This window comes from Peromyscus maniculatus, chromosome 8 (assembly GCF_049852395.1).
Source record: "Peromyscus maniculatus bairdii isolate BWxNUB_F1_BW_parent chromosome 8, HU_Pman_BW_mat_3.1, whole genome shotgun sequence".
NCBI classification, from domain to species: domain Eukaryota; kingdom Metazoa; phylum Chordata; class Mammalia; order Rodentia; family Cricetidae; genus Peromyscus; species Peromyscus maniculatus.
Window position 1 is genome coordinate 73,211,529 of NC_134859.1, and position 14,910 is coordinate 73,226,438.

The following is a 14,910-nucleotide window of genomic DNA, read 5'->3' on the forward strand; positions in this document are numbered from 1 at the left end:
AGACAAAGTAGATAAAGAGGCCACTCTGTGGTTTGTTATTAAACATGTTAGTGAAAAACCCGAGAATTCTAACCTTTACAAAAATGAATGCCTTCCTCTACTCCCACCCCCAATAAGGAGAACAATATTACCATAATCACAGGCATTTCTGTAACAAGAAGTAGTAGGTGTTGACCAAACAGGACACTGCCTGAGAAGAGCAGGCTAAGCCAAATTAACTAGCTGCTTAGTTACCACCTGCGTCCTTCCTGGTCCTCTCTCCTCACTGCTACACCTCCACTGGCAGCTCAGGACTGCCTCCTGCAGCTGATGCCAACCCTACTGTCCAGCTGCTCTCTTCTCAAGGGAGCTTAAGAGAAGGGGACCGAGTGCCACAGATGGGAAGAAATGAAAAGGGGGTTAGCTAGAGCACAGAGGCGCACTAATTACCCCAAAAGGGAGGCAGACGGTGTCCCTGGAGCAAAGAAAGGGCAAGACAAATATACTCCATCTGAAAAGACCTTATTATTCCTTAAGATATGCCTGACTTAAGTAACATTCTAAAGTAATGACAGGTTAAAAAGAAGCTAAAACATTAAATAAACACCATTGACTTTGTAAACCAAGAGTTCAGGGCTAGCTTACTCTTTGGATCACTTGCACTTTGATAAAAATGTTTCATTATTCAATAGCATTCAGCAAAAACTGACAGCAATGAAAATTTGATATCCAAAAATGCCTTCATCATATTCAAAGATCAGTATCTGTATTAGAGTGCAGGTATCATCATTTTAAAATCATGCTAAAATAGAAGCTGAGAGGAAAACTTTAAACTCTAACCAAGCTTCGCTTTGAGAAAACACTTCTGATAACCTAAAATCCAGAAGAAAAAAATAGCTGCAGTGTTTTAACAACATGCACTAAAACAGCTCACATTCTACATTAACAGGCTTTTAATTTTCAAAACATTACTCTCACTATGGTAGAACTAAATACTATGTATCTAAACTTATCTTTGACTCCACAAACTATTTCATGGAAAGGTTTGTTCAAGGCTGTGCAGGGAAGTACACACCTGTACTACCAGCACTGGGAGGGCTGCTCTGAATTCAAGGCAACACAGCAAGACTCAGTCTCAAATAAAAAAGTGTCTTCAGATGGTGTGCCAACTTTATCAAGAAGACCAAACCCCATAAGTAGACGTACAATATTTGTATAATTGTTTTGTGGTGCTGAGGTTCAAAGGACCTTACTCATGCTAGCCAACACTCTGAACATTATAGTTTTAACACTGATTGTGTTCGCTTCAAAATTTCAATTTAACAACAGTCTCTAGGCAGTCAATCAACATTTTAACAATGATCCAGCGGTATAGGTCAACAGTAGAGCAATTGCCTAACATATACACATGGCCCTGGATTCAATACTCATCATTTAAAAAAAAAATAAAACTAACAACCTACAAACATTTTAATGAGTTGACTTCATGAATCATTTCAAAGTTTAAAACAACTCTCATCTAGGTCAATGAAAGAAAAGAGGAAGCTGGTGTGCTAAGCTTTTAGCACAAGCAAAGAGCATCACCTGGCTAAATGGCACTACGGGTATTCTGATACACATATAGACACCATACATATGCACTCACAGATATACATTCATCTTTTCACCATCTACAACTATATTAAGCCAAGTATAGCATGCTCCCAGCATTGAGAAGTAGAGGCAGGAGGATCAGGAATTCAAGGCCCTAATGGACTATGTATAACACTATCTCAAAACAAACAAAATAACAAATACAGGATAATACTTAGAACTAAGGACTAGGTTCTTCACTAAGCATCTTGGGAAAGCTAGAATGCTCTATCATAAAACTGCACACTCAATAATGAATAAAGCCACCACTAAAAACAAGTAATTAAAAAAATAGAACACATTTTTACATATATGTTGACCTCAGAAAGTATTAGTTCAAAATGGAGCTATCTATCTGGAGCCTGGTCTGATGGTACCTGTACACACCTGTAATTCCAGCAGCAAACAGGAGTAGAGCGCAAGGCCTGTCTTGACCATAGTAAATTCAAGACCATTCAGGGCTACATGACACCTGGATTATATTTCGTGCAAAATAAAACAGATCCTACAGTTCAAAGCCAGAACCCATAGAGTATTAACTTTCATACAAGAAAGCTTGTTTTCAAATGGCCTCAGGAGCAGCAGAGATGACTCAAGGGTTGCTAAAAGCACAGCCAGTCTGAGTTCCATTTCCAGCACCCACTTAGAAGACCATGTGTGACAGTGCATGTGTAACCCCAGCACTCCTACAACAAGATGGGAAGCCAAGACCACAGAACTGGCCAGAGACCAGAGGGCCAGCTAGCTTGAAATAAGCTTCAGAATAGCAGAAACAAGCAGAAAACCCCTGGCTCAACAAGGTGGAAGGAGACAAAGGACTCCCAAAAGTTGTCCTCTGACCTCTGCACACACTGTCCACACATCTACCATACCCACATGCTCTCCTCACACACAAAATTTTGAAGAGCTTTAAAAAAAAGTTTAACTGTCAAAAATCTTATCAAACTAGAACTTGGTCCCCCCCCAAGTATGTCACTCAAAGCTTTGCTTACACCAAGTTTAAAGTAAACACCACTTTGGTAATTTCATGAAGATCTACAGTTTCTTTCTAAAGTACAGTTGGCCCTAAAAGTCAAGAAATAAGAAGTAATATTGATGTGCTCATAATAAACTATTTCTGTGCAACCTTTCAGATTAATGACCTTTGACCTACAAAAGTTAAATAAGGTAGTACTTGTCTCTTAATATAATCTTTGATGAAGCAGTATCTAAGAGCCACTTTCCCCCTAAAAAACAAAAACAAACAAAAAAACAGAATATGCTTCCCTGGGTTAATAAATAATCATAGATAATATAAAAATAACAATATACTTTTGAAAACTATGCCAGATAAAGTTACATTTCTAGAACCGCCCACAGTGTCTCACAAAAGAGAGCAGAGCAGAACAGACTCAAAGGTAAGTTACACTTGGCTTCAAAAGTATTACATAACTGTGAGAATGTTTCCAGCTTCCATTTTCCTTAGGTTAATGAAAATGCCTTCCCTGGGTACAAACTGCCGGTGAGAAATTAGGGAAGAAGCTGGGTGGTGGAGGAAGAAAGTTATTCAAAGCCTAAGACTCCCAAATAGACATGGACAATTTATGGAAAATAAAACAAACACAGTGAAATAAAACATTGAAACTGTTCTTAGGGCGTCACAATAACAAGGCTGTGTACACTAGCATATACACACTAACAAACACCATAATTAATAACACCAACAACATTTTTGGGAAAAGTGTACAATGTTGCTAAGTCACAATTAAAAATAATAAATTGTTTTCACCTGATAAGTCATGGTGAATAAGGTCAGCAAAATTGGGATCTTTACCCCACCAAAATATCCACAATTCTCTTCTTCCAGGTCTTTGATCTCGCCGCCAAACACCAAGTACATCTGCCTTAAGGCATCGACTAAAACTGCTCAAAATGGGGTCTTCTTCTGTCACCGGAAACAGAATGGGGGCAGAAGTTGGGCCTTGCCATACATATCTTTTCCACTTAATTCCTGTCAAGTCGGCCTGAAGGAAAGAAAACATGATTTCTGTATTATTGTACATTCACTCAAAAAAAATTCACTATAAAGTTCATTAAAACATCACTATTTTGCCGGGCGGTGGTGGCGCACGCCTTTAATCCCAGCACTCGGGAGGCAGAGCCAGGTGGATCTCTGTGAGTTCCAGGCCAGTCTGGACTACCAAGTGAGTCCCAGGAAAGGCGCAAAGCTACACAGAGAAACCCTGTCTCGAAAAACCAAAAAAAAAAAAAAAAAAAAATTAAAAAAAAAAAAAAACATCACTATTTTGAATGCATGCTTAAGACACTGAAAGACTATGACCAAAATAAACAAACAAAAAACACCATGCAAACAATTCTAATACTTCAACCAGCAAAAACTTAAGGAAAAGAACATAAAATAGTTTTAAAATAATAATAACAAAGATATCACTGAATAGCACATCTATAATAAATACAATCACCCAGGACTTAATAAGTAAAACAATGATGTTAAACATGCACTTGAGTACTGCACATTAAATCTCTCTCTGCTCTCTGTCCTACGTTCTTCTCTAACTGGTCAGTCACATTTGTTCCTTGGTAAACTGAAAGTTAAAGACCCTCATTCCAAGTTTGTAAGAAGTCACGGCTCTAACAAGAAGACATCTGAACAATTTTCTAAAGAAAAAAAAAAGCCTGTTAATTCTTCACAAGCACACATCTTTAAGAAAAGAACTACTTCCAAAGAGCTGTCAGATTTGTGCTAATCTATCTTCAAAGAACCAAAGTGCCAAAAATAGATGCAGTTGAGGAAGACAGAAACGTTAAACCTGCTGTACATCTTACTACATGTGAAGACATGCTGATTAATGGACACTGTCAAGAAAACCAGCACATTCTGCAAGGCATAAGTTCCTTAAAGATCCCCATTTACCGTCGTGAAAGAAATTGAACAAAGGAAATTCAGCAATTCTTCTAACTTAATGACAGAAAGCATAATGTGCCAAAAATGAAACTGCTGATACATGACTGGCAGTTTACGCTTGCCAACTAGTTATGCTCCACCCACTAATTCACTTACCTAGGATAGACTTAGTATTTCTCCTCGCACAGGAAAAAAATGAAAAAGTCACTCTAACTTAAAGTCATTGATGAAGCTCAGCTATCGCCTAATTAAGGACTAGATATTTGCAACAGTTGGTACTTTTGAGAAAAGTCTTAAAAACTATTGGATATTGCCCGACTGGGGCCAACCTACACAGTAGAACATTCCTACATCCAGCGTCCCCAGACTTTTCAGCTCAATAAAAAGGAGCAGCCAGCTCAAAACATTTTTAAAACGCAAGCAAAACAGACAAATATAGAACGTTTAGTGCGAAACCACAGTACCTCCTCCATTAGCCCCTCCACTCTCTCAAAAACATAATGTTCTAATAAAGGCAAGATGGCTAGAAATTGTCAAAATGGCAAAATGTTTTCAAAGTTTAAAAAGAAAACATATGAACGCTGTTTTTACACAAAGATCTTTAGTCACCCATAAGGAAACTACCCCTGTGTTAGTTTAACTTATAAAACGAACAGGGCTTTAATCCATTAAGTTGTGTGGTTTTCTTTTTTTTGGGGGGGGGGGGGTCCTGTTTAAGAGAACCCAATGAGCAGCGAAAAGCATAAAGGGCGTGAAGTAGGGGCAATCATGGAAAAGTGGGAAAGGATAAACTGTTCGCTTGGGGGGTGGGGGGGGGAGGAGGTTAAGCAAGAAGCACTTGAGAAAATATTACTGTCCGGCCAGATAAGAAACCCAAGTTAAGGACAGGACTGCGATAGGAAGAAAGCGTCCAAAACAAGACAGGGGAAGGGGAAAGACGAGACTCTTCCAAGCCGAGTCCGGGCCGGCGGGCGAGCGGCCGGCCGCTGTCTCCCGGGGCGGCCGCAGCGCCTGGCTCGCGGGAGGCCGACTCCGGCGGGGCCTAGCCGGGGGGAGACACCGGCATCTGGAGGAGCCCCGGACCCCCTCCCCCCGCGGCCCCGGGGCGCCCGGCGCGGCCCCCTCCCCCCCACCGCCCGCGGCCCCCGCACTCACCAGGCAGAAGAGGTTACAGTGACAATCTTCCAGGCTGGCCCCGTTCGACACGAAGGAGGAACTCATCGTCCCTCACAGCAGCCGCCGCCGGCGCCACAACCCACCATCCGCCATTACCGCCGCCTCCGACCAGAGAGAGAAACACAGACACCGGGGAGGGCGGGGGGCGGTGGGGAGGAGGCCGCCGGGCCGCCCGCCCTCCCCGCCGCCCCCCGGCGCCGCCGCGGCCCCCGCCGCCCGAAGGCACCCAGCCGCCCGGGGCCGAGGCCGCAGGCGGGAGGGCCGCGCCGCGCTGCGCCGCGCTGCGCTCGGCCGGCCGGCGGCCGCCGGGACTGCGGAGCCCGCGGACGCGCGTCCCTCTCCGGAGAGGAGGGGAAGGGATGTGCGTCCCTTCCACCAGAGGGAAGAAGAAGAAGGAGGGAGAAAAAAGATTAAAAAGAAAAGAAAAAACCCAAAACAACAACAAAAAAACCAGTTACACGATCAACAGTCAGAGCCCGAGTCCGGGCGGGCCGAGCCCTGGAGACCCGGAGGCTTCTCCCCGGCCCGGGGGCGCCCGCCGAGGGGCGGGAAGGGCGAGGACCGGCGGAGCAGCCCGGGCCCCCCTGGCCCGGCAGCGGCGATGTCCTTAAGCCCGGAGTCTCCTCGGCGGCGGAGGTGGTGGCGGCGTCTCGGGGCTCAGTCCATTCTCCGGCTGCGTCCTCGTGTGGTCCCCGGGCCGAGCCTGCCTAACGTCTGCTCGCCGGCCGCCTCACCGCCTGGACGCCGTAGTCTCCCCCATTTTGTGGGCCCAGCGGGCGGTGTTTTTCCCCCTTTAATCCGAATTCACGGGTTTTCCCTTCGCTTTAATGGCGGCCACAGGGACCAGCTCGCCCTCTCTGCTCGCCCATTGGCCGCCGTGGGGTCACGTGGGCCCGGGCTCCGTGGGGAGGGGGAGAGAGAAGGCAGGGAGGGAGGGCAGGGAAGCTTACGGAGCCCCGGGGACCGGGCAGCCAGCTGGTGGCTACTAAGATGGCGCCATCTGCTGGATGCCCCGGTTAAGATGACCCGGGCCTGGGCCCTAAGCTTTCTCCTGACTGGAGAAGGTGCAGGACTTCGGGGAAGGTTCACTTCAAACATCGACGGGAATGACTTGGAAATCAGCTCGAATTCTTTGGAAGAGAAAGTTGGCAACAACCACAATAATAATAATAATAATAATAATAATAATAATAATAATAATAATAATAATAATAATAATAATAATAATAATAAATATTCCAATGCATTCTCATGTATTCCATAAGGCCGCCGGGGTACAGCGCAAAACTCTTAGACTTGAGAATCAGAGCTGGATGGAGATCAACCTCAGCCGCACTTTTTAAGAGTTATAATAATGAGGTAAAAACCAAACATGCCTTTTGGTTAACTGCGAATAAAGTCCTGCTGTATAGGATTCAAAGCCAGAGCCAGTCTTTTACCTCTTTGTGACTCAGTTTCCTCATCAGTAAATTGAGAGGAACAAACCTCATATTTGCTATAAGATGCATTAATGCAACCTGAGCTTCCAACCAAGTGCCTGGCACAGATAAGCGCTGTAAAGGCACACATTATTATATGGCCGTCATTACTTTATATGGTTATTTTAAGGAGCAAGTGAACTCTAAGCGTGAGAATCATGAGGACTGGGACTTTGTGTATAGCTGTCCATTGCCTTAAAAGGTTCCTAGCACACAGTAGGCCCTTGATATTTGAAAAGTTACAAATAAATAAGAAGAACCATATGTGATGTTAATTACCTTCCCAATCATTCTGGGCTGGCTTACTCTTTAGTGCAGAGTTCAAAATTTTTTTTCTTGAAAGCTTTAAAAGGATTATAGGAAGGAAGGAGGGAGGGACAGAGGGAGCGAAGGAAAAAAGACTATTTAAAAGTTAATGACGCCGGGTGGTGGTGGCGCACGCCTTTAATCCTTTAATCCCAGCACTCGGGAGGCAGAGCCAGGCGGATCTCTATGAGTTCGAGGCCAACCTGGGCTACCAAGTGAGTCCCAGGAAAGGCGCAAAGCTACACAGAGAAACCCTGTCTCGAAAAACCAAAAAAAAAAAAAAAAAAAAAAAAGTTAATGACAAGCAGGGTGGTGGTGGTGCACGCCTTTAATCCCAGCACTTGGGAGGCAGAGGCAGGCAGATCTCTGTGAGTTCAAGGCCAGCCTGGTCTACAGAGGGAGATCCAGGACAGGCACCAAGACTACACAGAAAAACCCTGTCTTCAAAAAAAACAAAAAACAAAAAAACAAAAAAAGAAAAAAGAAAGGAAGAAAGACAACAGTTAGGAGCTATCAAGCTATCATAATTTCATAATTTTGAGTCATAATTATCTCTGTAAAAGAGTGGACTCTTCAAGATTACTTCTTGAGCCACAGAATAAAAAGTATTTTTCATCCATCTATTTGTACATCTATGCAGATTAAGAGCTGAAATCCTGGAGCCAAAAACTTGCAGAAAATGTTCTGCCACTTGCCAGTTGACCTTAGATCAAATTTGACCTTAAATCAAATTAGTTTATCATAAATCAGGGATAATAAAAGTAGTTTTCTCCTAAAATGCTTGATGAAATAATGTTGGTCATAAGTGCTTGTCCCGGTGCATCCTTAATCACATTAATGCTAACCATTAATATAATTTAAAAATCATGACTGAGTGGTGGCACACATATGCAATCCCTGTATTTGGGAGCCTGAAACAGGAAAACTAAGAGTTCAAGACCAGCCTGAGGTAGTTGCAAGACTTCTCCTCAAATAAGCGGAAAAGAAAAAGAATTTTTTGAGTATCTGCCTATTTCTCAGGATTTCTGGAGAGGCAATAAAGGAAATATTTCCTACAGAATAAGATAAAAGCAGTGACCTGAATAAGATATGCATCAACTGTGACACTCTAGGAGCACTGGAGGAGGAGTATCCGAGTTGAGAGGGCGTCATCAAGTAGGCAGCATTTGAAATCAGATTTGAAGGATAAAATGAATTCTTATAAAGCTCTTTGAAGCAGTTAAATCTTATTAAACCCAATTCAGATCCAAAGGCCACATATCAAAGTCAATTATACAACCAGGACTAATTCAATCCAGGAGCTCAAATCAACTAAGGTCGGCATCCTTTATAACTGAGTGCCAGCACCAGGAGTCACTGATCCTAAGACCCAGTGAGGTGAAAGCTCCTCCACTGGTCTCTCCTCTGGGAGAGACTCCTCAGATCTCTGGTCCTGTTGCTTTCCCCAGCGTGCAATGTTCTCTCCCATTCCTTCTCTAAAGCATATCCATCCTCCTTGACTTTCCCCGATTCTGCCTCTCCACCTCCTCTCCCCACTCTCTCTCTGACACACACACACTCTCTCTCTCTCTCTCTCTCTCTCTCTCTCTCTCTCTCTCTCTCTCTCTCTCTCTGACACACACACACACACACACACACACACACACACACACACACACCACACCACACACCCCTAATACACCTTAAGAATCCAGGGGCAGGTAGAATCTGCCTGAAATCTACCACGTAGGAAGTAACTTTTGATTGAACTTTCATCTGAATGTCAATCTTCTCCAAAAGAAAGGAGGAAGTCCCCAAGAAGGAAAGAACTTTGAGGATCCTAGGAAGAGAGAGGCCTGGGGGAGGGGACAGCAGAGGTGAAAGCAGAAAATGAAGAGACACCATAGAGGACAAGATCCCAACAGAGACAGGAGTGGAAACCTGGGGAGGAAGGAAGAACACGAGGAAGAAAGGAGGAAGGGATGATGCCAGCACCATCTCCAGAGAGCATCTTGGGAACCACCTACATTGTGTTAAGATGACATTTTGTATGAGTTAAAGAGAAACAAAAATAGAAATTTTAGGAAATAGTGATGTGTCAATGTAGGTTCATCAATTGCTTTAAAAAAAAAAAACAGATGTAATGATGTATACACTCAGGAGATTGAGGCAGGAGAATCATAAGCAAGCTTGAGACCTGCTTGGGCTACATAGCAAGATCCCATCTTAAACAAAAATAAAAATGTAGAAAAGTATAATGACAGCTGGGCAGTGGTGGCACATGCCACCAAAAGTGCACAGAGAGCCGGGCGGTGGTGGCACATGCCTTTAATCCCAGCAATCGGGAGGCAGAGCCAGGCAGATCTCTGTGAGTTCGAGGCCAGCCTGGGCTACCAAGTGAGTTCCAGGAAAGGCGCAAAGCTACGCAGAGAAACCCTGTCTCAAAAAAAAAAAAAAAGTGCACAGAGAAACCCTGTCTCAAAGGGAAAAAAAAAGAAAGGAAGGAAAAGAAAAGTATAATGATATAATGATATACAAAACTGTATAGTACCCCAAAAGGTCCATAACACCACCACAATTAATCCCCTGTTTACATTTTGATACATAGCCTTCCCTATAATTTTTTTCTAAATGGTTGAGATCACATTTTATATTATTCAGTTTACACAGCACAGTGTGTGTGTGTGTGTGTGTGTGTGTGTGTGTGTGTGTGTGTGTGTGTCAGGACGTGCAAGAATAAGATGGAAAAGTATCAGATCTTGCTAGATCTGATACTGGACAGTTGGAACAAATGAAAGCCAAGCCATTTCTTCCAGCTCACAACTTGGATTTACTCATTTATCAAATGGGTATGTAGAATGGCACCAGATGTGAGAACTGTTGCATGAGGTTCCATGAAATAGCAACTGACTATAATACAGGGAAGAATTATAAGGTAACTGAGAGGTAGCCTTGGGTCACTAACCACTGGCTGTCTTCTCTTTGAAATACTGATCCAGTCAGTGATCTCTACATTTAAAACCATTCTTTAACTCTGTTGGCCTTTCAGGAGCTCCGTTCTGTATGGAATGGTGGCACCCCAGCTTCCGGGCTCCTTACTTGATATAGAGAAGTACAGGAAAGAGCAAAGCCTGACGTTAGAATGAACTCTCTACCCCTGATTCTGAAAAAAAAAAATGCCAAGTCTAGAGCTGAGCTAGTCAATAGAAATGAAACAGAGTCAAGTAAATCCTATAATTCCAATTATTGTTTGTTAAACATATTAAAATAACTTGGGCCAATATATCAGAAACTGTATCATTTCATATGTAGTTCATTTAAAATCTATTCACATAAGCATTCCTTTTCATTTTTATTATTTATTTATTTTTGCCAAACCTTCCAAAACACGTTTGTTTGTTTTTCTTAAGGCACATTTCAATTCGGACTAGTCACATTTCAAGGGTCCAATGGGTAAATGTGACTAATGGCTACTGTGTTGGTTAATACAAGGTTTGAATCAAAAGCTGAAAGTGAAGGAACCAATTAAGCCTAGAGACAGTATTGATTTTTCTTAAGGTCATGTTAATGGCTTAATGTTGTATTTAATTCAATAGAAAAGAAGAGTAAGAAGTTTCACAGCATTTTAGTTAGTGAATGTGCACACATCCTCGCTTCACTGAATATGCAAAGGTACAGGACAAAGCAAAGAAAATCAGCAAGGTGAGAAAATAAGGAAGCATTGTCTTTCCATGCATGAAATAGCCTAAATTGCTACTTTTCTTGATAATGTAACATCTACTCTCAGCCTCAAATTTTCTATCAAATGTTTCATTTTGCCAGGTGGTGATAGCTAACACCTTTAATTCCAGCACTCAGAAGGCAGAGGCAGGTGGGTCTCTATATTGAGGACAGCCTGGTCTACAGATCGAGTTCCAGTACAGCCAAGGCTGTTACACAGTGAAACCCTGTCCTGAAAAAACAAAAATAAAGTTTCATTCTGACATGAACTTTGAAATCAATTTCACCTAATTTCATTACTTGAAATTAGGTTTGCAAACCTTTATTAGCAAAGTCGCAGTCTCTTTCCAGGTCTATTTCAGCCAGCCACCTGAGCCTTCTGGATCTCCTGTTCTCACAGAGGGATGGAGAGATTGGGCTAAAGGACCACTGCCATTAGCACCTAATATGTGACAGGTAATACATTCCAGACAGGTTTCCTTGTATCTTTGCTCCCATCTTTTGAGGTATTATATTATTCCACTCTTCTAGAATGAAATGTTGAGATCTAGAAATAGCTTCCCTGCAGCCAAAGCAGTCTATAAAGCAAGCTACAAGGCCTAATATATCACAAGGGCTCCAGGGAAACTTCTTGGAGGGACAGCTGAGACTAAATCTTGAAGGATGAGTTGGGTTGAGCTAGGAAAAGACTGGTGGGGGGAGGGGAAACTCAAAAGGAGAAGAAGGAGGAGGAGGAAGAAAAAAAAGAGGCTGAACAGTTTAGCTGGAGGAGAAATCCTAGGTCCTAATTAGAAAGAGTTTGGATTTTTTTTCAGAAGAGAAGACTAAACATGAATGTGACAGCTAAGATTTGTTTTTAGAAACAAGATACCAGGGCACTTGTTGGGGGCATGGCGGCAATTCAGGCAGGAAGTGGAGAGCCTGACCCAAGTCAGAGGAGCTTGTCACAAACACCCTTCCTGTTCCCCATTTATTTCCACTGTCAAGGCATCAGCGAGGAACCTGGAGAAAGCTTTTTGCCAAAGGAAATCACTTTGGCAAACTGGTGAACGTGCTTTTCTTACTTGAGGTGACTTTTTTTCCCTGAGTAGCCAAAGCTAAAAGAGAAGAGGAGTGCAATTCTTTGAACCGACTCCTTGTGGGGGGGAAAAAAAATCTGGACAGACTTTGGTCTCACAGGATAATTATTTCTGCCCAGATACAAACTAGTTTGCAATTCCATTATTCTCTTCCCTCAAGGAAAGTCCAAAGACATTCAAAAGGTATGACAGCCATGACAGCCGAGAAAAGTTTATTCTATGATCTCTTGGTCTCACCACAGTCTACATGATAGCTAATAGTAATATAAATGCAGAGACCTATTACGCTCTTTCAACCACTGGTTCTGACATTCATTCATCACTTAACATACACTGGTGTTTACGAGGTTCTATACTAAGTGGTGTGATGAGGCAGTGCCCGACCATGAATCAGAAGCAGGCCTGCTCTTAAAATGCTTCTTATGTCTCCTACAATAAACAGCTCTCAATTGTGTTACCAAATGGTTTAAATGGCTGATCAAGCATGATGGCGCTTGAAGAAGAGAGCGCTACCCTAGGTACCAAGAAAGAAATAGCTAAAAGAGAACTTTGTGTTTAAAGGGCTTCTTAGCTAATAAGACTTGGACATGCTCTGTTTTTTAGGATGAAGAATTTAGATAATGTTTCTCCAGCTGCAGTTTGAAGACAACGTTCTAAAGAATGCTATTGGGAATTTTATTGAAAAGGCAGTTCTTTGTTGTGCTGATCATCTGCTCATTTATTCTTACATTTGCATCCTCCTTTGCTCTGTTCCAGACTGTTCCTTGCAAACAGCCCACAGCACGCTCCTTCACTAATTTCCTTTTGGTATGATATAGAACCAAGGGTGATGGATGAAGGGCCCTGAGAAGACCAAATCTTTTTATTCTTCTCCTTGCGCTTCAGGCAGTTTCCCCTCATCTAACTGCGGGTGAAAAGCCCCCTTGTGCGGTGGTACATGCCTGTAATCCTGCCACCTGGAAGGGAGAGGCAGGAGGATCAGGAGTCTGTCATCTTCTACTACACAGCCAGTTTAAGGCCAGCCTGATCCACACAAGACTCTCTCAAAGAAGAAGAGAAAAACTCCTTCTATGGTGCCTGCTTAGCTGTCTTGACTCCTGAACTTTGGTCTGTTGGTTATTTGTTGCTGTATAGAAATGACATGGAAACATCCCAGTGTAGAACAAACATGCTGTTATCTCAAATAGCTCCTGAGAGTTGGTAATAGAGGGTGACCGACTTAGCCAGGTGCCGCTGGCTCACGTTCTCTCATGAGGTTACCAGGATGTTGGTTAGAGCTGGAGTAGGGCTCAAGAATTCACTTCCGACCTTGCTGCTACAGCCACTGGCAGCAACAGTTCCTGTCCAGCTGTTTCTGACAGGTGGAATTCTCTTTGGACTATGCACATCAGGAAGCCTACTTCTTCAACAGGGCATTAATCCAAGATTGGGGGTGGGGGTGGGTGAGAGAGATTCATATGGAAGCCACAGTCTTTTCACAACCTAATCTCAGAAATAACATGCCATCACTTCTGCCACGAGCTGTTGGTCACACAGACCAACTGTAATATAGTGTAGGAAGGAGCCACACAAGGGTATGAATATCAGGAGGCCGAGATAACTAGGAGCGAACTGTCTCAGGAACTCGCTGCTATCTTGGAGACTAGCTACCAGGCCCACCTTCTGGTCACAAGTGATTCATGTCTGTTTCGCATGTAAAATGCATACATTCCCCCCGCCAAGTCAACAGAAATATCATCTCATTATAGCATTAGCTTGAAATCCAGCATCTCAATGTCGAAGTTAAATTTAAGCATAGCTGAGGCTTCTTGGACACAGCTCCTTAAGTACAACTCTCTGAGCAGAGTTCTTGTCTACCTGTGAAACAAAGAGATAACTAAGCCCTTGAGCCAAGAGTAACAATAACGGCTATACACATTCCTGTTCCCAAAGTAGGAAAGTGGCTGGTCATGGTGGTGCACATCTCTAATACCAGCACTGAGGAGGAGGAGGCCAGCCTCAGCTACATAGAGAGTTTGAGGTCAGCCTGGGCTACTTGAGACCCTGCCTCAAACAAAAATTAAAAATAGAGAAAAGAAAAAGATTTTTACTATCTAATATTGTCCTCAAAACTGTAGCCCAAATTCCAAATTCATGTCTGAATGTAAGGATTTTGCTACAACAGAACACCACTAACAGAAAAAACAGTATGCTATGTATTTCTGTCTAAACAGTTACTTGGGAAAGTTTCAAAGAGCAATTATTAATTATTGCGGATAATCTCTCAAGTCTAGGAATCTAAGACTTAGATTGGCCAGGTGGTTCTGGATCCAAATTTCTCACAAGAATGCCGCAAACATAGCTAGATTACACAATGTATTCATATATTCAAACGGCACACGGTAACCTCTAATATGTAGTTATTAATTATGTATCAATAATTCTGTTCCTATGTCATTTGGGGGCTACAGTTATCTCAGGTTCAACTGGGGCTGAGACTCTTCCTACCAAAAGCAAAAACAAACAAAACTATGTCCACATCTGGTGTGTTCCTGTTGTAGGCTTTGGTTTTAGCATTCTGGATCGTCTTCCTTTTCCACCTGGGAGCTGTCTCTCCCTCATGCCACCCAGCTCTGGGGTGTCCCATCATTCTACTACTTAGCATTCAAACACCTCC

General features: G+C 43.0%; 1 protein-coding gene across 2 annotated transcripts in view; it reads right to left on the reverse strand.

Annotated features, from left to right (window-relative positions):
• Positions 1-5,872, reverse strand: part of Med13 (mediator complex subunit 13) — a 97,570-nt gene extending 91,698 nt beyond the window's left edge. The window contains exons 1-2 of one of the 2 annotated variants that reach the window (XM_076543084.1): positions 5,672-5,872; positions 3,380-3,614 (exon numbers count right to left, since the gene is read on the reverse strand). In XM_076543084.1, the coding sequence (XP_076399199.1) occupies positions 3,380-3,614; positions 5,672-5,737 (301 nt within the window). In that variant the 5' untranslated portion in view covers positions 5,738-5,872. The remainder of the gene's footprint in view (positions 1-3,379; positions 3,615-5,671) is intronic. The other variant, XM_076543085.1, reaches the window with a different exon arrangement.
• Positions 5,873-14,910: the final 9,038 nt, after the last annotated feature.